Raw genomic sequence first — 24,982 nt, 5'->3', positions numbered from 1 at the left:
TAAATTTAATGTCATGCTAAAACAATAAAAAATCAAACTGAATTTGAAAATTATGCAAGTTATGATGCTGTCATAAATTTCCAAAGAACAATCAATGCATTTCAATACAAAAGAACCCAAACATGCTTTATATAATTATCAACGATGAAAAATGCATTCCTAATTGTTTTCAGTTGATTAAACTTGTGCTTCCATTGAAATTTTATTATTTTTTTTCGAAAAAAATATTGTTTGTTCGCTGATTTTTCGGACCGATTTTGGAAGGGGAGTGGAGACATAAACTTTAAAAAATATTGGCTTCGGCTTTTTTAATGGAAAAGTTACATCTGTGAACAAAATTTTGAGTTTAGTAGAATTAAAAACCAAAGATTTTTCAGTGCAAAACTAAGCTATGTTTTGTAATTTTTCAAAACATAAAACTGATATTTTCCTACGTCAAAATTTGTAAGACTGTGAAAAGGACTTTTGACCTTTTCAACTTTCTAAATAGGTTTTCATTAACTCTTCAATAATTGTTCTGCCTTCTTTAGTGTTCTTCTTATGTTTAGAATAAAAAATGAGAAGAGTGCTTAATTTTTCCACGAAATTAGTTTCAAAAAAATAATAATCTCTTATAAGAGTAAAAAAAAAATAGAAAAAGTAAATTACAAGCCCTGGTTTTAACATTTCACTTAAAAACAGTTTTTACGGTTTTTTTTTGCGAAGTTTCACAATAAATTAAAATATTTAAAAAATGGTTCAATCATGTTAAAATGGTTATCAACTCAGGAAATAGTAGTTTATGCAATAAGTTGCCAAAAAGGAGATTTTTTTTCGGAACGAGTCGTTCTTTTATGCAACGAGGTTTATCGAGCTGGATAAGTACAACCTGGGTGATTAATAGAGGGAATTCGTAACGTAATTTTCGAATGATCCCACTTTGTTTACATCTACCAAGTAGGAGGTTGTTCAAGTACAAGCATGACTTTTTCTTACTAGTAAATGAGCTGTTTTATAATCAGTTTATGACAGTTTTTACTGGACAATTGTGTGAGTTTCAAAGTTTTGATCGGTTAGAAGAGGTTTTTTTTTATACAGGTGACGAAAAACTGCGGTGAGAGTGCCATTATGCAATGTCGCAGACAAATTCCTTAGCTGATTTTGGAATCCTGCAGCTCTTTCTGGTTCGCTTTTTCTAGCGAAGCTGACAAACAGAGACAAACTAAACCAGTAGGTTTTCAAAAGGAATCAAACAATTAAGGAAGCTTCTCGGTGGATTAAATCATCGGCTGCATAAATAACTTCCATTGAAATATGACGATTTCGCCTTCAACTTTCTTAAGATTTCTTTACTTGACTCCTGGTCTTCAAAAGCCACATTTTTTCATTCCTGCAAACAAAATTTAATGCTGATCGATAACAATACTCTCTATTTTTGGTGAATAGTAAATTGGTTCCACTTTGACAGTTCAAAATTGAGGCCGTTTTGCGAACTACTATTCAGCACCCAGAGTACAAAGAGTACTTAAAAAATCAAGTTTTGCAACGAGTTGCTTACCACTTTTTCAATTCCAAAAAAAAAAACGCTTTTTGAATGGAATTTTAGGTCAATCATTTATGTGTTAAGTAAATTCACCGTTCAAATCAATAAATATTAAAAAATATTAAAAATAAACTAATGCTAAAAAGTTCAACTTTTCAGCACCCATTTCAGCACTGATGTAGAATGGTATTAATTTTTCATTCTGTTATTTTTGGTAGAGAAAAGTAGGCCATTTCGGCGTTGGAGAATTACAAGAAAATTAAGAAGGGACCATCCATAAACCACGTGGACACTTTAGGGGGGGGGGGGTATGGCGATTGTCCACGATCCATACAAAAAAGATTTTTTTTGTATGGACAATTGTCCACGAAGGGGGGGGGGGGGTAAAAGATTCCCAAAAAAGTGTCCACGTGGTTTATGGATGGTCCCGAAGTTTCACGACGAAATTGAAAAAAATAAATATTTTAAGTTGTTTTCAGTTTATAGCACGTTTATTCAAAAGGTATTCAGTTTGACAATTCGTATTAAATTCATTTTCAATCTTGACATATCAGCACTGTCACGCTCAATTATAGCTTCAAAAAGGCATTTTCAACTGAAACTTTGTAATAAATAGCAAAGTAGTTTTCAAAAGTTTTGCAAAAAATGTTTTAAATTGCGATAAACATCAAATTGGATGAAATTCATAACCTACCAAACATATGAGAATTTGCCCAAAGAATAAGGAAAATTTAGAACAAGTTAATGAAAACTTTAAGATTATGTTAAGGTCGTAGAAAGTGTCTTTAACTTTTGGGGCCTTTTTTATCAAGATTTGAATGTTTGTTGTCTAAAACAAACATGGCCGCCAAAAAAAAAAAACGATCTGGAATAGATCAAAAATTTCCTAAAAGGTGATATTAAAAGAAAAGGAAAAATTAATAGGGTTTAAAACATGAATAAAATTATGAAACTGGAATGAAAATTTGAATTTAACACTTGTAAATAAAACAATTGAAGAAGTTTTCTTTTAAGATAAATGTCTTTTGGGTCAATTAATTTTGCATTTTCACCAAACTTGGTATCCCAGGTGTTAAAATCACTCTCGGAAATGAGCGCCGGCATTCTCTAACCAGCCCGAGGTCCCCCCTGTCAAATACCCGCCCGGTGAATGGAACCTTGACATGCAATTAGAGGAATGTGACTGAAAAGTGACTTCCTCTCCTTTTTTTTCCCAATCCACAAAACTGGTCCACAAAACTGGATCGAAGTGGCCCGATTATGTCAGCAGGCTCCAGAAACGACGTGTGCGACACTTGGCGTCGTCATGCCAATTTGCCAGTGCCAATATCTCTGCAAAGTGAAAGCTGGGCTGTCACCCGGGACTACTTTCATTCGGGGCGACGATGACGGCGACGATTTCGCGGTTTTGATGGCAGTACAACAAAATCGTGACACGGCAAATCTCGGTGCCGTATGAATTTACAATAAGTGGTCGTGGCCTCCGGTAAATTGGGAGTCGTTGAGTAACTATTTTTGGACTGGAAATTGGCCGCTAATTGACGTATTGTTGGCTGGGTGGGAGGAATGAATTAATATACATTGTAAAGGTTTTGAATTGAAGGCGAATAGAGAAGCACGTGATGTAATTGGTTTACTTTATAAAATTATACGAGGCATTTTTGAGAAAATGACTTGAGACTTGCATAAAAACTTCATGCAACGTTCCAGACGATTTGTACCGCCAACCACTAAAAACTCATAACATCTCCAAAGCATGCATCTGCTTCCACAATTATCCTATTTGCCATGGTAAACGCCTATAATCGGTATACAAAGTTATTCAAAACTCCACCGAGAGTCTTGGCGGTGGGTAACATTCCTCAACCACTGTCCGCCGTAATTGTCCAATCTGCTCTCCGGGGCTACAAGCTGCGTAAATACCATAATCAGTCCAGCGTCTGTCTGCATCGACTGCACATGTTAGCGCGTCAAGTGCGCGAGGATTATCATAATTGACGACCTGCTGCAGCGCAGCAGCCGCGGAGTTCTTCCTATTATTACAGCAATATGTTTGTGCTTGCTTCCACCAAACGGGGTCGTGTTGGTGCAACATCTTGTACGCCACACTTGATCGCTGCTGCTAGTACAAATCGAATCTAACAACCGACTGGCAGCAACACTGTCGATGGTCTGTTTCTGTATCCTCTAGTAGACGTACGCGGACCAGACCCTGGGACCGAACCTTCCCAAGCGAATCATATACTACGTGTTGTAGCAACAGCAATCTTTTACCATTACATCCTCGCCCCTTCCCTCTGCGCCGCGAAGTTGCTGAGCTGGTTCTTCACCATTTGTATACACAACACACGGTCGGTTGGCAGGTCTGTTGTTGTTTGCAGGCTTGGTTTGTTAGTGACGCAACCCCCACGATACATCCGCATGTTTTAAAAATAAACGAGATCCGACGCGCCAAGAACGGGCGTTTTATCTGAAATATTGATGTACTTCGGTGTACCTCTTGCCTTGCCGTAACGTCGTCGGATGCTGCTACACAGCAGAATGTCCGACCTGCCTTCCGCTGGGAACGCTTGCACGGGTTATTTCTAAACCTTCTCTCGGCACCGGTTCGGGGTACGGAACGAGGTCGTCGCACAGGAAGCACTTTCAAATTGTTTATTTTGCATGTCGAGCAAAGCCCTCCGGGAGAGGAGCATACATCATCATTGCATATCACGCCAGAATCCACTGGCTACATTTTCGGAGAGAGGTCTTGTCTAAATTGCCTCTTCCGTCGTGTAGCGGATTCCGCTGTACATTGCGAGTGATTTACAGGGTACTTTTGCGCGACGTCGACTCAATACGTCGTTTTTACCCGAGATGGGTATCAATCTTTGGGATTGCCAGCAAACGGGACTCGCATCGGTAGAAGTCGATTGTTCTAGCGCTAGAAGATTGGATCATCCCAGAGAGAGAGAGAGAGATGACGACAGTCAGTCGTCGAAGATGGGAGGTCGTCGAACGAATGCGGCATATATTGATTGCACGTTGCCTGTGCGCGCGGAATTGAGTGTGGGCTTGCGGATTAATCGCCAAGTAGCTGCTTGTTCTGGACGGACGGTTTCGTTCTCTTCGGTATGGTGACTTGCCATTTTTGGCAGTCGTACTACCTATTTCGTATGTGGTAAGTCGTACTTTGGCGTTTTAAAGATTAAAAGAAGCTTGTTTTTCGTAAGAACTACCATTTCCAGTTTAGAATTACTTCATAAAAAATTGAAACGTTGCCGCGACGCATTTCGTTCGTCTGATACGTTTTTTTTACAAGGATTTTTTTTATTTGTCAAGATAAAGATGAAGAAGTATTTCAAATAGAGCTAAAACGCTGGGTCATAGCTAAAATTGTTCGAAATTTACTTAGCCCTTCAAAAGGTTTGTTTCAGAGATGCTTTTAGCGTGACGTACTTTAGGGATGGCTCTCATTTCGATTATCGTATGTTTGACTATCCAAAAGTTTCTTAGGAGTTTCTAACAATCGAATGACGGAGAAAAAAAAGTTTTTTTTTCTATTTTTATTTTCTGACTTTTTCAAACTCGTGTTTTGCTACTCTTTTTAGTTAAATTGGAATGTAAAAATTTGAAATGCATATGTCATCATCGTTACTCTACACAGTAAAAAATTGTGTTAATTTGGAATGTTGAATATTACCTTTTTTATGATGTAATTTTACCTCAATTTAGACTGAAAAAGTGACATTATACCAGAATAGTGATAAAATTATTCACTTTCAGAGGTTTTTTTTCTTACATAAAAGATGTACCCCTTCCCAGATGTAATATTACCATGAATATTTTTCTGTGTAGTCTACATCTTGGATTAAACATTTCCAAATCACTCAAGAGCATGTTTTGGGTCAGATTTGAGATCGACATCCGAAAATATTTTTACGTGGTTTATCCGAAGATATTTCTAATTCTTATTTTTCAGAGGACTTCGTATGATTTCGTCGGTACTGTAATGCAAAATGAATTATTTTGACATAATGACAAATAAGTAAATAAACAAATACAATACTTGAATTGCTAGAAACAGTGAAATTCAGAATACTTTTGAATAAATAAAAGTGAGCTAGTACAAATTTTATTCAAAGTGTTGTCCCTCGGCCCAGGACATGGTCAAGGGGATGCTTAAAAACAATACAAACAATGTGCTACTACCAGAAATACGTAAAATAGCATAGCATAGCATAGCATTGGTGTCTACCCGTAGCTGCTACTTCGTTATTGACCAGGACCCCCAAACATTGCTCCGTGGACCACAGATGAAAAGTAGGAACCAATCATCACCCCTTCGCAATTTTCAAAGGTCCCTATCGTGCTGATCAATACCGACGCCGGCCACGACCAGTGGTAAGACACGGGAAGTGGATGGGAATGTTAGCCGATACTTGAGTGATGGGACCGCCAAATCGACTGCGTCTCCGACAAAGTATCACATGAGTTTTGAGGGGTTAGTAAGATGGGTATGAGGTCAGGATTCACTGTGGTAGGTGATGCGACCATGAGCAATTTGTTTATCGGTTGAAATTTTAAAAATCTTAGGCAGCCGGCTGCGGAAAGATACCTATCTAGGGATTTAAATATAGTATTAATTCGACCGCGATTCTCAAGAAATTCTCCGTCGGCGTGCCTTCCGATCAACGGTGATGTAGGAAGGGCTTCATTCATTAAAATTATTTTATATCATACGCCTTAAAACATATCCGTCGACGTGCCTTCCGATCCTCGATGATATGGAAAGGACTTAATCCAGCAATACGACTTGCTTGTCTCAAAAATCGGATCGTTTCTATCGAAAACTATATAAAGAGAACAAAAATAAAATTCATCGGCCAACGAACGCGCGAAAAAAAAATAAATGAAAAAAGAAGAAGAAGAAATCCAATCACCCCATGCACACAAATAGCGACACAAAAGAGACGGAAAAAAAACGAAAAAAAACAGGACTGCGCGTCCACACAGGCACCGCACTACTGATGCCATTATTAAATTATAATGACCAATCACCCCATGCACTCGAACAGCGACACAAAAGAGACGGAAAATAACACGAAAAAACAGGACTGAGCGTCCACACAGGCACCGCACTACTGATGCCATTATTTAATTATAATGACCAATCACCCCATGCACTCGAACAGCGACACAAAAGAGACGGAAAATAACACGAAAAAACAGGATTGAGCGTCCACACAGGCACCGCACTACTGATGCCATTATTTAATTATAATGACCAATCACCCCATGCACTCGAACAGCGACACAAAGGAGACGGAAAATAGCACGAAAAAACAGGACTGAGCGTCCACACAGGCACCGCACTACTGATCGCTACTACCAGAAATACGTAAAATATTAATAAATTCAAAAAAAGAAATTGACGTCTTAATCTTATCGTGATCTCAAAAATTAAAAATAGTGAAAATGCTAAATTGTGAAAAGGCAAGAAAATCGGTATACAATGTATTCTATATAGTAAAAATCGATTCCACATGTTTTTTTCCCAGTTTTTTTTATTATTTTTATTTTATAAATCCAAGTATCAGATAAATGGCAGGATATAGTATCAAATATCATTGTGTTAAATGAATATCGTTTGAAAGGTAGGGCTTTTCAAACGAGTCAAACATTTTGAAGATCCAGCAATCCTGTCTCAAGTTATCACCACTTTAAAATAGTTTATGCAACAAGTTGCAAAAACAAGATTTTTCAGCATGAGTCGTACATTTATCCAACGAGGTTATCCGTGTTGAATAAATACGTCGAATGCTAAAAAAAATCATGTTCTGCAACGAGCTCCAAAAAACCCGAAAGACTCATAGTTAAAAGGTCCTTAATAAATACAACAAAAAAATAAAACATTTTTTGAATGGAATTTTATGTCAAACAAAAAAAAAATGCTGATTTTTTTTCGATACTAGTGCTGAAATGTTCGATTATTCAGCATCCATTTGAGTGCTGAATTGTTCTACTGAGGAGAAAAGTAGGCCTTTTTGTCGCTTGAGAATGACTGAAAAAATGAGAATTTTCACGACGGAATTGCAAAAATGATAATTATGATTTTTTGAAGCCAGCCTCAGATCAGATATCTGATAGGTACTCGAAAGTTCTGGACCCTGTCTTAAGGTATAACCACTTAAGTGATATTTATCTATTTTTTGCAAGCCTGTATCTGTATGAATGTATGAAACTATGTGCGGATCAATTATCTACCCTAACGTTAGATAGTAAATTGAAAGACCTTCCAAACAAGTCTAAAAGCTTGATGTTCTGGCAACCCTGCCTCAAGTTATGACAACTTAAGTTATATTTTTGGACTTTTCTGAAGCATTTGGTTTTAGCTGCTCTGTACCAAAATAAAGTTTAATGTCAGAAGTCAACGATTTCCCAATTTTTTGTAGGTCCAAATTTTGGTAACGAAAACGAAGAAGGCTAATGTGGTAGAATTTAGAAATCCTTATTCATTTAGCGTCGAACAAAAAATCTAATATCCTGCCAAGTTCTTTTGCATTAGGATAACCTTTGTTTCAGATTTCACCTTTTTGCACAAAGAACTATATTTCCGCTGCATTCTAACAAAAACGCTATTGAAAACAAAAATCTTTTCGTTTCGCTCTATTCACGTCTACGACCCGTGGGAAACCTTTTGTGGTGGAATGCACTTCCCCGGCAAGTCTGTATCTTTTCCGATTTTAAGAATCTCATTGCCCATTTTTTGCTCCGCACTCACACAGTCTTGCTTATCTACTCTACTCAGAGATGCACCTGCACTGCTGCAGTTTCTCTTTCTAGGTCACACGCCTAGGTCGGTACGTACCTGCAAACAGATCAGGTTCAAGGCCAGAGTCCAGGTCCAGCCCGCAGATGACAAAGTAATCCGCAAAACGGGTGTACTGCTGCTGGACGCTCTCGTTGAGCCCTTTGGGCTTCCCGACGGTGCTGGCGGACTCCGCCGCGGTGCTACAGCTGCTCGAAGCCCGGCTGGACTCGCCTTCGAGGCCATTGGTTTTCTCTTGGCTCATGTTTGGCCAATTTTCCGAGAGGGGGATTGCACAATATATCAATTACACTTTGGCAATTTTGGCGAATGGAATTCGATTTTTGCTTGCTTCGCGAGGTGCGTTGGCTTTGATATACTTTATTATTTACAATTTTCTCGAAACCATTTTTTCTTCACGGAGTTGTGGTGGCACTGGCGAGCACATCTGATACATAAGACATTGGATCAAATTGGATGGGGTGGGGAGGGTAGGTTAGGGTAGAGAGCTGTGACCACAAGCCAACACACAATATCTGGTGACCTTCTTCACCCAAAACATACACGTTTTGATTCTTCGCTACGCTACGCTCTTCGTGATGTTGTACAACCAGTACAGAGTTAAATACCTCTGTAGCGCGCACACACACACACTCTGACACAAGGATATATCTCACTCAACCATATGCACGTGGTGTGGACAACAAACACAACACACGACGCTGTTACTACGACGAGATACTCGTTCGTGAGTCGAATCGTGGAGACACGCGAAGGGATCCAGCAGTGAGCGAGAGAGAGCAAGATTTTTGTATGATTGCTCGCGGTTTAGATCGATTTTCTTTCCTTCTTGCTTTTTTTCTTCCTTCGAATCCTCTACGTATGAACTACACTCTGACACCACTTCATCTTGGCAGCAGCTTCCATTTCATCTCGTTTTGCTTTCCTAACTCTTATATCATGCACAACCAAGATCGCCAATGGCCTTTTCTTTCTCCTTGGAGTGTTGGTTGAATTTTTAATTCATTTCATGCTTTCGTCAGCAACGCACGACGATGACAGGTTTGTGCACAATCGATAACGCGAGACACTAAAGGTTTCAGGAAATCCTTTCTTCCCGAAAACTTGCACCAACAGAACCTATTACAACCTCACAAAACACACACGCACGGAACTTGAGGAGCACCGATTGCGATTGAAAACGCCTTGATTCACTCCCACTTCAAAGGATTTTCATCTTGCAATCCTTTTAATTGCTCTGCTCCTTCCAAGTGCCAAGTATCCCCTTAACTGCGTAGAGCACCGTCGCGACACGTCCGCGTACATCGGTAGCAGTGGAAAGACAAAGACGTACTGAAAGCAAAAGTATGCAGAGAGTGGGACCAGACTCTCCAGGCTTGCTTGTGGCCCCATCACTCTCTGTGTTGTATACAGCGTGATGTCACAAACACAAACTACGCTGGCGTCCTACCCGTGACAGGTAAGTAAAGTTGTAGTGGTGATATCTCTTGGTTGCTGTGAGCGAAGTTAGCCCCTGTGTTGTGATTTACAGCAGGCATTTATTGCATTTAAATCTTTGTTTGGGTGTAGAATTGCACAATAGGTTCACAATTCAACCTTCTAAATTCAAACCTTTATTGATATGCACGAACAAGATCTAGTTTGGTTCAAAAAAGATAATATGAATAAAATGAATAAAATGTTCACAGATCAATCTCGTGACCCCTCGTCGACACAAATAGAAGTAAATTTTGCGTGTACTGCCGTGACATTCGATGTCAGCTTCAATGTCATATATGCGTACTCTACGGAGCATATTTCATAAGAAATTTTGCTCCGCAATCAGCTGGAGAAGTGACTTTTACAATTCCACAATCAAACTAAGTTTACCTTCATGACATTGATCAATCGTGTATCGTGAGTACCTTCGATATCAACTACTTCGAGTGTGATACCCCTAGAACACACGCATCGCATTTCCGCAGAAGCCGACTGCTATCGACAATGTACAAGAACTCCGGCACCAATCTCGCATCGCTCAGCCCCGCTGAGATCAAGGACTGGGTCGGCTCGTTCGATACCGTGCTAACGGACTGCGACGGTAGGTGACCCTGACCCCTTACACGCGGTGTTCACAGTGAAGTTCACGTTCCCCACTTTTAGGCGTCATCTGGGTTGACAACAACACGCTACCGCAGGCGACCGACGTTATCAACAAGTTCATCGAGAACGGCAAACAACTCTTCTTTGTGACCAACAACTCGACCAAAACGCGACCCGAATTCGTGACCAAGGCGGTCAAGCTGGGCTTCAATGTTGGCGTTGTAAGTCACACACTTCTCGTCAACAATGACTTTCAATATTACAAGACACTTCTCCCTTTTTCAAGGACAACATCATCTCCACGGCCTGGCTGGCGGCACGCTACCTCAAGGCCAAAAACTTTACCAAGAAGGTGTACGTGGTGGGCTCCACCGGCATCACCCGCGAGCTGGACGCCGTCGGAATCCGCCACATCGGCATCGGCCCGGACGTCCTGCAAGGCACTCTAGCCGAAGCGGTTCACGCCTTCACGCCGGACCCGGAAGTCGGCGCCGTAATCGTAGGCTTCGACGAACACTTCAGCTTCGTCAAAATGATGAAGGCCGCCTCCTACCTCAACAACCAGGAAGTCATCTTCATCGGAACCAACACCGACGAGCGGTTCCCGATGCCGGACTGTGTTATCCCCGGCACGGGAAGCATCGTGAACGCGGTGACGACCTGTGCCGAGCGGCCGCCCACGGTGATGGGCAAACCGAACAAACACATCTGTGATATACTGCAGCAGGAGTACAAGGTCGATCCGGAGCGGACGCTCATGATCGGGGATCGTTGCAATACGGATATCCTGCTGGGGAAGAATTGCGGGTTCAAGACGCTGCTGGTGGAGACGGGAATTCACAAGGCGGAAGATATCGAGAAGTGGGCGCAGTCGGAGGATGAGGAAACGAGACGGCTGGTTCCGGATGTTTACGCCGGGAAGTTGGGGGATTTGCTGCCGTACTTGTAAGGGATTTGCATGCCTTGATGGTTTGAAAGTGGCTTTTAGAACATTTATTTTTATTTGCGAACATGATGGACATATTCAGCTGCCATTGAATAAATAAAGCTTAATTTTTTGTTGAAAATCTGTTGTGTTTTCTTTTTTTCGACAACTACAAAAACTGCACACACAAAACGCACACCGCATCAAAACTGGTCCGGTGCATTTCGTATGGTATGTCCACGCATCCATCATCGCCTGTAGATTCTATGAAATGTGATCCGTTCACAGAATTCTCTCTGCGGTTAATGCAACCCAGTAGGCCTAGACGGTTCAATGAGTTCTTTTTCTTGTCAATTTTAATGTTTGTAGTACATTCGAGCATTCCACGCTGTATTATACTTATTGAACCAGCCAGGCCTACTGCGATGCATTAACCGCAGAGAGGATTCTGTTTGATGTGATTTATGTTTTGTGTGTGCAGTTTTTGTATGTTTCGTGATTTTTACGCCAAAACATTGAAACAAATTTGCAACGGCCTTAGTGTCAAGAAAGGATATCTACAATGGAAGTCAGAGGTCCTTGGTTTGGGTGTATTCACAGGAATGTCATCAAAACGAAAAAACAAACCTTCTCTTTGCGTCCGAAATTGTTTACTCCTAACGTTTATCTTGAGTATTGATTTGACCTACAACAGCTTGCAGTGGGTATCCAAAAATTGTAGTCGGTTTAAATCTTCCTGCGATATTCTTCTCTCGTATTACTCTTGCGTAACGTAATGTTTGCAACGTTTTATTTTTCACAAACATTCCACGTTCCGAAACCCTGCGTCCCTAAAATCGAATAAGCGTATGTGGTCCCACTGAAAACTACGTTTTTTTTAGTACTCTACAATCAATAGTTTTCCGTTTAGCTTATAGTTTAGTTTTTGTGTTATTTTTTGTTAGTTTATTTTATTTGTCTATCGTTTGGTTAAGTTCTGTTTGTTATAACATTTATTCCAACAACTACAATTTGCCTACTTGTTTTATCAGCTAGTATCGTATTTTCTTCTGTATTTAGGAATGTTGTCTACATTTTCCCCTCGTTTCGAGCCTAGACAATGAACACATGGAACAAATTTGCGTTTTAATGCGACTGCGGAAGGGGTCGACCACTTCGCGACAAGTACAGACACCAGTAGAACACGTTGATGGCCAGGAACAGCAGCGGGAAGAAGATCCGCGAGACGCGATCGATCTTGGACACCGAGTTGAAGCGGGGCGTGCGTTTCTTCCGGCGGCGCCGTCGATGGACCTGGGACTGGCTGGTGGTGCCACCAATCTGGATGGAGCTGCGTTTGGCCGCGGCCACCGGCGTCGAGAAGGACGAACTGGCGTAGTTTCCGACGACGGCCGCCGGTGAATCGTCATCTTCTTTGGACAGTCCAAAGCAGGACAGATCGGCCCAGGATGATTTCGAGGCCTTTCGAACTGGGGTGACCGGGATTGAGCAAACCGACAGGGGGATCACCTCTATCACTCGGGAGTCGACTCCGCCGGGTCCACTGATGGCGGTTACGGCAGAGCAGCGTTTGGACGAGCCGCTGGATATCTTGATCGAGTGCAGGTGGACGTTGTCCCCGTTGGCACAGTCCAAGTCGCTGTCCTCGTCGGAGCTGGAGGTCAGCTCGTCTGCGTTGAAGTAACACTCACCGGAGCCGTACTTGGTAAAGTAGTGCACCACTGCAAATTGGATGATGGTGGCAAAGATGAACCCAAAAGAGAGGAATACGAAAAAATCTAGCGCCGTTGGATACGGGACTTTGGGCAGGTCGGTACGAGCTTCCAATCCTAGGAAAGTCATCGTGAGGACTGTCGTTATGCCGAGAGACACTCTGGAAAAGATGGACGATTAATTTTCTGATGAATTTAAATTTCTGTCAACGTTATTACCGATCGGCGGTGGCTTCCCGGTTAAGCCAGAATGAAACCCACGAGAGCACGACCAGCAGCACGCACGGTCCGTACACCTGGATGAGGAAGTTGCCCATGTGGCGTTGAAGGTGAAAGCTAACAAGTAGCATGGAAAATTCAGCTGGGAAGATGGAAGAGAATATTTTGAATATTGTAAAACGCAGTAAAAAATTAAAACTTTGCAAGATATGTTTAGGAGGTATAAATATAATCAATTTTTAGTCTAATTCAGAAATGCCACTGACATTTATAGTTTTAAATATATCTTTTCTTCTACATTGCCCTTAAAATAAAATTACCATACACAGTGTTGTAAACATATCAAAATTTCAGTTCTCAGCGACCCGAAATCTCATCTCCTAATTTTCAATTCCCTTCTATCCGTCGCGAAATTCACAATGGCCTTCTATTTTTCTCTCTCATTCCTGCATTCCAAATCATCCTCCTTCACCAGAGTGTAGCCACAAAAGCCGGCACAAAACAAAATTGCCAGCGCCGTTGAACGAGACGTAATGCGTGGTCGGTACCCAATCTCCCTTTCATTTTGGTTTTCTGAAAAATCTAAAAAATCTTCGACGAGTGAGCATGAACGAGGAAACGAGAAGGAGTGATAGAAAGAGAATGCTCTTGCAAGTAATCTCGAGATATAAGATGAGAAGTCACCCTCTTATATTTTGGTGCTCGAATCATCAAATGATATGTTTTTCTATCACTCATTTACAAAACTGACCTTAAACTTGAATTAAATTTGACATGAAATTTTTATTTCAGACGGATGCGTGCCACATTCGAAAAAATTTGCTTCCACCTTCTAAAACCACAGAACTATGTTGTAAGCCTACCATTTCCCTATAAGCCTACCACTTCTAAAACTACCCACCAGTCGCACTTTCGAGGTCGCGAATTTCTGTGGGTGAAGGGTTGCAGAATTCATCCATATTCAACGTGTTGTTTGGGATTGTGCTCTTCTGGAATGCTCTCAACGATACAAATGTGGTATGTTTTTTTTCTGGGCGCAAAAACATTTTCACCCTTTTCCCAGAAATGGATTGCTCTTTGTGAGGATTCTATGTTTCGTAACAAATTCGTTTGCTTAGAGTGCAAACACTCACTCTAAACTTGCACGAAAATTTGGGTCAACATGGAAGCGTTCGTGCAATCAAATCTATCAATCACAAATATACAAACAGATGCCAATTTCAATCGTTACAGCGCGATCGCACGGGATTCAAATTCCCAAGCAGCATCCGTTGAAAACCACACCGAATCCGACTAATTGAACATAATGAGTTGCTTCAATACAAACACTGCCAATTGGGTTACAGATATTCCGACCAGACTGGGTATGCTACCTTCAAGTGCTAACGGGCGAACATGGTGCATCCGAGCCCAATCAATGGAGCTGCACTCAACAGCAGAAGCAGCCTTATATGGGTGTGTGTGATGATGTATGATGAACTGATAGGCACCCTTGGCTGAACCGAACTTGAAATCGTTGCCAATCCTTGGAAACGCTCGCCAAATGTGATGATTCTAAGCGCCAATCGGACAAATTTCAACGCAAACAAAAATCCAAAAAATTCACAAGTTCAGAGTCGAGTCGCAAAAAAAGTCGTTTGCGAAAAGAGCTTAACCTTCGTTCGGGGAAAAATGATGGATTTGTGTGATTACCATGTTCGGCGAATGCTGACGATAGGGGGTTGTTCCAGGGACCATTACAGTTTAGACTTCTTTCCACCCCCGCGCTCAAAGAGGGGTCGCGTCGATAACAATATGTTTGATGTAGCAACATTTATCCTTCCGAAAGTCGAGGGGTCTGGCCGAGTCCTGGCAGCCAGCCGGCTCTTGTCTATTCTATTATAAACCCAGGATAATGGAGCTCTAGCTCTAGTCCCTTATAGGGTTCAGGGTTTGGGAGAAGGTCTTGGATGGGTGCCACTGACTAGGACTGTTGCCACCAGCCAGCAGCAGCATCAGAGAAATTGTTTCGGGAAAGGCTTGTCCCTCGTGTTTATGGCACCCCGATAAGCTGGTGGAACATTTTTCGAGGATGTTGTTAGATGTTGGTTTCGCCCCCTTGTTGGTGGATTTGGATTGACGTCAAATTCAAGTCAAATTTAAAATCATCACAAGTCAAGGGTTTTTTTTTTTCATTTCTAGTTGAATTTTACTCATCAACCCTCAACAAGGGGTAAATCTAAAAAACCGTCAAATATAAATTTTATAACCATAAAAAAAAGAATTAACTGAAAAAAATATCTAAAACTACAGGTTGGCCACCCAAGTCGGGAAATCGGCAATTTCGGAAAAAGTCAGAAATTTGCCAAAATTTGCGAAAAATCGGGAAAAAGTCGGGAATTTGTATTTTTTCCTCAAAATGTCGGGAAAGGTCGGGAATCCATATCATACATTGAAAATTATTTTTTGCAATTCCGTCGTGAAACTACTTACTTTTCCTGTCATTCTTGAACGACGAAATAGCCGACTTTTCTGTACCAAAAATAACAGAATCGAATAGCAACACTTTTCAAAATAAATGCTGAAAAGTATCACTTTTCAGCACTGTAAAGGGGTGCTGAAAAGTTGAACTTTTCAGCACTTGTTTCGAAAAGTAACACTTTTCAACATTTTTTTTGATTTAAATGATTTATTGAGAAAATATATGGGGGATTTTGCTGAAAATTTTAATTTTCTCTATAGAAACTTGTAAAATCGATTGAAAACTATATAGAATACATTCATTGATATTTTACTGATCTGTGGCAGTATCACAACTGTAATTATTTGTAACGCATTTGGTGATACTATTCGAATAAATTACTTTAAAATTATGCTTCGAAAAGGTCAAGTTTTTTTATATCCCGCCTCATTATTTTGACTAGAACTGGGGAAAAAACTTTGAATATATTTTGTACTAGCCTAAGTCAGTAAAAATATTTTTAAACAAATTGAAATTTCAGCAATTGTAGCTAGTATAATGTTATTATTCTGTATCATTTTGACACATTAATCAATTATTCGCAAAACAATTTTCAATTAATCCTTGCAACATGCATACAGCAGTAAATATTTTAAATTGTTTAACAAAATTCACTAATTCATCGAAGTTACATAGACTTTGTGCAAATTCTAATATTTTTCAACTTATTTTTTTAAAAGGTAAACATATGAATCGGATCCCCCCCCCCCCCCCGTGTGGATCAATCGGACCGCGCACTGGCTCACAATCCAGAGGTTGCTGGTTCGAATCCCGCGGCGGCCGCTCTGAAATTCTTTGTGTAAATATGGGTATTTGGCGCCGTCGCTCCGTGCCATACTCTAGTACACTTAGGAGCCCAGGGCGGCGAAGTCCTTGTAGTTAAAAAGGAAGACGATAGTGGTTGGTACTAGCAATGGTGGCCGACAGCTATAAAGTCAACTTCGTTTAAATTTGTTGCACTCGAAATTGATTGCGAAAATAAGGCGATACAACCAAATGTGTGGCTTCAAAATTCAAATTTGTGAAAAGAATTATTTTTTGGGATTAAGAAAATGGATGTACTTCACGATTTCTTAGATTAGGCGATTTAAATTTTAGAAAAATTAAATATATTGAATGATATGGCTTTCCAAAATACAAAAAAAAATGAAAATGGATTTATAAACATTTGAAATATGTTTTTAAAAGAAGTGTTGTATAAAATCCTTAATGCTTTTAAAATTAAAAAAAAATCCATGTTTGTTACTTTTTGGATTTTTTTAGGCTGATTTATTTTAGTTATCGCTCCAAGTACAAGCATTGTTTATGTTTGACGTTTGTTTTTTTTTAATTTTTCGAATTTATTTTTTTATAGTTTTTTCACGGTATTATTTCATTATTTGGATAAACAATCCTTATTACTTTGGATTCTGAAGCTATCGGGAAAAGTCATCAATTTAGAAATGGGCTTTGGGTGACTACCCTGTTAAAAGTATTAAAAAATACGTTGTTTGTGGTTTCCTTTGTTTCATGTGGTAACTTGTTGTAGCGATTCCATGCAGCAGAATCAAAATCCAAAGTGATTTAAATTGGTCCTGGGACTTCTTGGGCAAAACAGTAAGACCCGCATTTTGATCGATTTAAAAGTACCATGCGTCTCCAGCAAATGTTCTATGGAGAAACATGGTTCGATTGATATGCACAAATCCGCTAAATTATTTTCAAATAATCTTGTGTCGGAATACAGTTAATGGATCCATTTTGTTTCGTTTAGTATACATAAATATCGGAAAAAAATCATTTTTTTATGTGACCTATTGTGCTTTAAACTTTTGGTATTTTTTTGCAATTGGTCCGTCCAGCTTTCCGAAGATATGAATTTGAAAAAAGTGGTATTTGTGAAAAACGCAATTCTTTCGACCATTGTTACTCGGCTGGGACAACTTTAATAATTCTAATTCTCTAATAATTATTCTTTCCAAGAAACTACCAAACCAAATTTGAGAACTCGGCCAAAAAAACGTTTAAAAAGTGGTCAATAATTTAGTAATTAAACTCGAACGTTTCGTTATTAAATTGTATAACAAATTCAACGATACTCACAAACGTACAGCTTCGCGTTCGGATCCAACCCGACAGCGTCCGGGTCGCCCTCGGCACTGTTCAGCACGGCCGCGCCCATCGACGCCGTACTGTGCACGACCCGGTCCGTCACGTTGCCGGCCGGACAGTCCACCAGATCGAACTGGGACAGCTTCATGTCCTCGGCAATGGCGACGGCCGACCGGCCACTGTTCCACCGGTACAGCACGTCGTTCGAGGTGTAGCCAACTGGAAGAGGAGAATAGATTCTTAGAAATGAGCAGTAATGAGTTTAATTGCAGCGAGGATTTAGCACCGGATCTCGAGGTTTGTCTCCTCTCCCCCCGTAGGCGACAAAGACTAAGCCGATTCATTCCACTTGTACATGTTTAATGTAATTAGGCTAAGGCGTCGATGGGAGGCTCTTGTGGACGAGAAGGGTGGTATTCACCAAGAGAGGATTCCCTGTAATTAGTCAGAACTTTGTTTTAAGATGAATACCACCCTAAAGTTTGGGGAACGCCATACGCGGGTTTCCTTATCCAATTTGGAAGATTTGGTCGCCGAGCAACGTATACGACATACTAGCTCTCCCCGGAAATGACGAGATTTAGTGTGCCCTAGTATGTTGGTCTTTGCTCTAATAGTGTCAGACTTATGAATAATTAATATCTTAGTCACTGCCTTTGAACATTTGAGCTTTGGCGTTTGGCGAGCGGCCCGCAGATGAATAATCTTGGCTCATCGCTTACACGAGAGAGATCTTTCATACGCTATCAACCGCGGCGCAGAACTTCACCGTGTGATGAATACGCAGCTCGTAACTTCATCCGGGAAGGATTGTCTAGGGATGAACATTATGTTAAAAATTAATAAATTTTGTCTTTTTAGTCATTGGCTTCTTATGAACCATTTTGAAAAGTACTTCTAAAATGGTGATTATATGAAGTACCATGATATAACTTCAGGCGCAATTTGATTTAGTAAAGTTTGAATGACGAGTACTGAAAATGCAAACTCAACCTTGTTAAAACGGACTTTCGTTTTGTCCTCCAACTTCCTCACAGTTACCGCCTAATCGAGGACGTGTGTGTATGTGCCTGTGTGTGCTCGGGAACCCAAATCGCGTTTGTAACACATAATGGGACAATTCCGACACCCCGGCTGGCAGTCCCACTAGAACCGACGACGACGATGGTTTGGCACGGATTTCCTGCCAGCCAGACAAACAAACAAACAAACAAGCAAACTTCAAGCGGCACAGTGCAGTGGTTTCATGGATGCAACCCAAAACCCACTTCCGGAAGTGGTGGCAGGATAGTCGCACGTTGAAAGTGCATCCGGTTTTTCCGGGCGATGCAAGGGAGAAATTAATTTATTCAGTTCAGGGCTGGCTGGCACACGCGTTTGTTCGCCACGTGTGTGTTTGAATTGAGGCGTTGAACGCTGATGGTTTCACTAGCTACCTCCTCAAGCTTTCGGAAAGCTGAAATGAGCTTACCAGAGCATGGCAGGATTTGTTCAATTTTACGGAACAAGACGAACTTGGCTTGAGTTTGGTGGATGGTGATTTCTCGGGATAGCATCACAGACACACTCACGGATAGATTTGCATGCTGATGAGAAAGGAATTAAGTGAGAGGCTTTAGTATGTAGCTGGCATGCAACTGCTGCGAATGGAAGGGATTTCAGTAATTAAATTAGTTTTGAAATTCTAGTCAAATGCCTTGCAATGAGAAATGCATCTAAAATTGAAAAAAAGATTTCAATGAGAATTTTAAATATGGACTATTTTGGTTTAATCAAATTTGTTGAATCCTAAAAATAGTTTTTTTTATTTGTTTAAGTCATGCAAATCAAATTTAAAAACAATTTTTAAAAATTCTATGTTCATGGTAGAGCTTTAGGAATTTTTTTTCAGCATTTCATAAAAAAATCGGGTGTAAATTGCATAAAAAAAACAAAAAATTCCAGAACTTATCACCTGAAAGTGACTTTAACTCCAAAATAATCATTTTCGCTTGCGAACTTTCTTCACCCGTGAAAGAGAAAGAAAGCGAAACACGCAAAAAATCGCTCCTAAATTTCTTAAATAAAATCAATCAGTTGAAGATTTTTTGTGAATCATCCTGTGTATCATAATGTATTTCACCTGCAAGTTTAGTAGTGAAATTGATATTCCGCCGGATATTCAGGATGATGATTTTTTTAATTTCTTTTTACCGATCTTTCGTGCGCGAGAGAGATGAGCCATGTTCCGTTTCGTTTTTTTTTCTCTTGATGAGCGTTATTTTTTTTTCTCTTGATGATGATTCTTCCATCGCTGCGGTACACTTTATCAAAAATTCAGTTCTTTTCCATTACAAATTTAATTCAGTTTTTTTTTCTCTGGCACTAGATTTTGCATCATCATGTACTATAGCTCAAAATATTATTACAAAAATAAAAATACGGATTTATTTTTACAACATTAAAAAATACTTTGGAATTTACCTTTTAGTGATAAAAAGTAAAACAAAAAACTAACTTAATCCACCTATGTGGTTGATGCCTTCCTCACTTTTTACCAAAAATGGGTATATGAGTGATTTCATCATTTTTTTAGATCCATAAAAAAGAACACAATGTATAACTTATGTGGTCATAACTCGAGACAGGGTTGCCAGATCTCCAATGTTTTGGACTCTTTGGAAAGTCCTTTCAATTACCTAACCAACGATGGGTCGGATGATGGATCCGGACTTAGTTTACATACATTTAAGTAAGATCCGGCTTCAAAAAAGTACATAATTATCACTTAAGTGGTTATAACTCGAGACAGGGTTCCCAGATCTTCAATGTCTTGGACTCATTGGAAAGCCCTTTCAATTACCTAACCAACGATGGGTCGAATGAAGGATCCGGACATTGTTTACATACATTTAAATAAGATCCGGCTACTAAAAAGTACATAAATATCACTTAAGTGGTTATAACTCGAGACAGGGTCGCCAGATCTTCAATGTTTTGACTCGTTGGAAAGGTCTCTTGATTACCTAACCAACGATGGGTCGGATGATGGATCCGGACATAGTTTACATACATTTAAGTGAGATCCGGCTTCAAAAATGTAAATGAATACCACTTAAGTGGTCATAACTCGAGACAGGGTTTAAGTACATTACAAGTACATACATTTAAGTAAGATCCGGCTTCAAAAAAGTACATAATTATCACTTAAGTGGTTATAACTCGAGACAGGGTTCCCAGATCTTCAATGTCTTGGACTCATTGGAAAGCCCTTTCAATTACCTAACCAACGATGGGTCGGATGAAGGATCCGGACATTGTTTACATACATTTAAATAAGATCCGGCTACAAAAAAGTACATAAATATCACTTAAGTGGTCATAACTCGAGACAGGGTTGCCAGATCTTCAATGTTTTGGACTCATTGGAAAGGCCTTTCAATTACCTAACCAACGATGGGTCGGATGATGAATCCGGACATAGTTTACATACATTTAAGTAAGATCCGGCTTCAAAAAAGTACATAAATATCACTTAAGTGGTTATAACTCGAGACAGGGTTGCCAGATCTTCAATGTTGTGGACTCGTTGGAAAAGTCTCTTGATTACCTTACCAACGATGGGTCGGATGATGGATCCGGACATTGTTTACATACATTTAAGTGAGATCCGGCTACAAAAAAAGTACATAAATATCACTTAAGTGCTCAGAACTCGAGACAGGATTGCCAGATTTTCAATGTTTTAGATTCGTTGGAAAGGTCTCTTGATTACCTAACCAACGATGGGTCGGATGAAGGATCCTGACATTGTTTACATGCATTTAAGTGAGTTCCGGCTACAAAAAAGTACATAAATATCACTTAAGTGGGTATAACTCGAGACAGGGTTGCCAGATTATCAATGTTTTGGACTCGTTGGAAAGGTCTTTCAATTACCTAACTAACGATGTATAACATGATGATGTTTGGTTCAGTTTACTGCCATTTATTCAACATCCAAAAAAATGCGAAAACACATTTTTATACATAACTTTTGAACTACTTATCGAAACTTCAAACAATTCAATAGCACCGTATGGGACCCTAAACCAAGTCGAATGCGACTGGTTTGGTCAAAATCAGTTCAGCCAGTGCTGAGAAAACTGAGTGACATTATTGGTCACATACACACACACATACACACACACATACCCACACACATACACACACACATACACACACACATACACACAGACATTTGTTCAGTTTTCGATTCTGAGTCGATATGTATACATCAAGGTGGGGTTTCGAGCTTTAAATAAAAAGTTCAATTTTAGAGCAGGATTATAGCCTTACCTCAGTGAGGAAGGCAAAACATTGGGATTTTTTCCGTGTACCTGTTTTTTTTTAAATTCTTATTATAACCTACATTTTTGGTAAAAAAAATCCAGCTCAAGATGCAGATTTTTATTTATTTACGTATCCATTTTGTTTCAACATTTGTATGAAAAAAGTGTTTTAAAGTGCATTTTAGATTTGTTCAGTTGGCAACCATTTAATTCGATCTTAAATAAAAATCGATAAAAAAACTTTTTTCGTAAACGTGGAGTACCGTTAACCGGGGTGAAATTGATAGGATTTCAATTTATTTTTGAAATATTTTACAACTGGATAGGGTTTTCTCAAGATTATTATTTTTGAAATATGTAATGGGGTACGCCACATAAAGTCCACGCACTATTTTTGAAAAAAGTTTTTTTAAATAAATAGTTACGCTAAAAATTCTTAGTTTGAATTCCGGGTTGACTTTGAAAGTCATAGTTTTTCTTGTTGAAATCAGATTTAAGGTGTTCAAACTTTATTTCAATCTTCATTTGCGGACAAATTTCAAACCTGTCAAAATCTTTTACGGTACTCTATGAGAGCTTGCTATCATAATCTGGCAGTGAAATGATTTCTGATTGAATAGTTTAGAAAAATGTAATTTTTAACCAAAAATTAATTCTTGAAATAAAAAAAAGTTAATATAAAATTTTGTAATTGCTTTGAAAATACTTCAAATCGACGTCGTCGTGCTATCTTGTCGCACCCGCCATTTTGACGTTCCGAGAAAAACGCGTTTTAATGTTTGACCTTGAATATTCAAAAACGAGAGCACGCAATGTAAACAATAACAAACACGTTTTGTTTGGCTCACCATTCTGTGCATTGTCTCAAAGTTTGGTTGAAGTTGGTTGCTGGAGTCCCGAGTTATAATTACAAATGTTTACGGTAGTCTAGCTTGTACGTGCGACAAACGCATCCTGACTTTCCTGGCCTGAAATCCCTTTGGCCTTTTGTCGCACTTACATCAATTTTCATGGAGTGACAAGATAGCACGACAAGATTGAAACTACTTTCATATGTAAAGTGACAAAAATGCACGGAGTTTTTTCGGTTTTTGTTGAATATCTCAGGATTGAAATCGAATTTTGGGGATCTGTGAAGGTCAAAAGGTGAGGCATTGTGAGCTGCACAAAATGGCGTTCTTAACTCAATTTGGCCCAAAATGCACGTACGACAAGTTAGCACGATGGCGACGAAATGGTGTTTCAATAACTTTTATTTTATTTTTTCTATGATTCTCCTCTATTGCTTGTGGATAAAGGATTTTGAACAATTATTTTTATTTGTTTTTAAATGTATGGGAATTTTCCAAATACCTTAAAAAAAAACATTTAAAACATGGTTATCAAGGTTTCGAATAATCTAACATTAACTCACAAGATCTTCTGTAATTACTCTTAGCTTTAAGAACAATATAATTACAAAAGCCGACTCAGTTCTTACCAGGTCCCTGTGTGGTCATGGCAACGTCCATCAAACAAAAACAAACTATTGTCAAACACCCTTCAAAGCTTCGTTTAGCCAAGAAAAATTTCTATGCATGCCATGAGAAACTGAAATTATTGACTACCGGAAGAGATTTTTAAAGCAAACAGAATCCAAGGGACCGTCGAGGAATAGATCCTTCAAGCAAGGGAAAATATCGAGGAATGAAGATAATTGAAGCATGCAGATTGAAGGGACTGAAGAATTCATCGATAGATCGAGAAGATCGACAGCCAGAGAGTCGACTGTATTATGAAAAAAAGGTTTCGAACGATACTCCAGAATTGTGTCTGCTGTATAAAGTCACATACGTCAGGATTGAAGTACCTGATACAACAGCAAAGAACCAAAAAATAAACGTTTTATTTGTCTAACTGCTTACAACCAATAAAATCCATCATCCATGCTCCTGTTGCCCTGTTCAAAAGTCTCATAAATCATCGGAATCACTTTTCCGGTTTTCCATTTTTTGTTGTTGTTCATCTCTGAAATAGACCCTAAACCACCCACCCCCTTCAAAGACGGCAAACATATTCCCAACACCAGGGTGTGTGTGCCTGTGAAGGTACGCCAAAAAACCACTTGACAGGGCGGACTGCCGACGGTTCCCACAAATCCCAACACGATGTTGGGTCGATCCCAAAATGCCAATAAAGTTGCCCGTGCCGACTCAATCTGAGCACTCCCGCCTTTTTCCCCACACAGAACTTTCCCGCATAACTTGACCTCACTTTGTCACATGTTTTCCCCCTCTTCAAACCCCTCCGACGATCGGTTGGCTGCACTTTTGTGTGACTTGAGTCCCCCCAAAGAGTTATGAGTATTGCTCTTAACCTGGGAGACCTCAACCGAAAAAAGAGGGGTTGCAAAAGTTTTTATGCTCTTTCCATGTTCTGCAGCGTCGCACCCTTCAACCCTTAACTCTTGGGTGCATCCTCGCATCGCATCCATTCAAAAGGTGTAAGTCCTTACATCGGGAGTACGTATAAAATATATTGGCTTCCGTCTATCGCCAGACAGGGACGAGCTTTTCCTTCGACCTTTTTTTGTGTGTTTGTTTGCTGTGGAAACTGTATGAAAAAGTGACTTCACACTGTGGTTTGTCACGGAGTGTGTAATCAGTGTATTTCATCTGGGTTATTCACTGAGAGTGCATTTTCGCGAGTTTTGTGTGAGAAGGATGAGTGAAAAGTGCATTCCAGGGTGACATCCATGCAAATAAAGATAGAGTAAACAACTTTAGGTTTTTGAGGATTCAAGCTTGACAAAATACACAATAATGTTC

General features: G+C 39.7%; 3 protein-coding genes across 6 annotated transcripts in view; 1 reads left to right on the top strand and 2 right to left on the bottom strand.

The window, feature by feature from the left end:
- Nucleotides 1–9,681, bottom strand: part of LOC6038347 (DENN domain-containing protein 5A) — a 47,705-nt gene extending 38,024 nt beyond the window's left edge. For 3 of the 4 annotated variants that reach the window (XM_038251396.1, XM_038251398.1, XM_038251399.1), the window contains exon 1: nucleotides 8,376–9,681. In XM_038251396.1, the coding sequence (XP_038107324.1) occupies nucleotides 8,376–8,580 (205 nt within the window). In that variant the 5' untranslated portion in view covers nucleotides 8,581–9,681. The remainder of the gene's footprint in view (nucleotides 1–8,375) is intronic. The other variant, XM_038251397.1, reaches the window with a different exon arrangement.
- Nucleotides 9,682–10,110: 429 nt separating this feature from the next.
- Nucleotides 10,111–11,485, top strand: LOC6038348 (glycerol-3-phosphate phosphatase). Its single transcript, XM_001848111.2, has 4 exons — nucleotides 10,111–10,232; nucleotides 10,301–10,416; nucleotides 10,479–10,639; nucleotides 10,705–11,485. The coding sequence occupies exons 1-4, from the start codon at nucleotides 10,210–10,212 to the stop codon at nucleotides 11,365–11,367; spliced, it is 963 nt and encodes a 320-aa protein (XP_001848163.2). The 5' UTR covers nucleotides 10,111–10,209; the 3' UTR covers nucleotides 11,368–11,485.
- Nucleotides 11,486–11,971: 486 nt separating this feature from the next.
- Nucleotides 11,972–24,982, bottom strand: part of LOC6038349 (gamma-aminobutyric acid receptor alpha-like) — a 94,136-nt gene continuing 81,125 nt past the window's right edge. Inside the window, exons 6-8 of the mRNA XM_038256649.1 lie at nucleotides 17,857–18,084; nucleotides 13,275–13,416; nucleotides 11,972–13,216 (exon numbers count right to left, since the gene is read on the bottom strand). Of these exons, the coding sequence (XP_038112577.1) occupies nucleotides 12,469–13,216; nucleotides 13,275–13,416; nucleotides 17,857–18,084 (1,118 nt within the window). The 3' untranslated portion in view covers nucleotides 11,972–12,468. The remainder of the gene's footprint in view (nucleotides 13,217–13,274; nucleotides 13,417–17,856; nucleotides 18,085–24,982) is intronic.

Source organism: Culex quinquefasciatus, chromosome 2 (assembly GCF_015732765.1).
Source record: "Culex quinquefasciatus strain JHB chromosome 2, VPISU_Cqui_1.0_pri_paternal, whole genome shotgun sequence".
Lineage (NCBI taxonomy): Eukaryota > Metazoa > Arthropoda > Insecta > Diptera > Culicidae > Culex > Culex quinquefasciatus.
The sequence above is the reverse complement of the archived record's forward strand: the minus strand, read 5'-3'. Positions and strand labels throughout refer to the sequence as shown.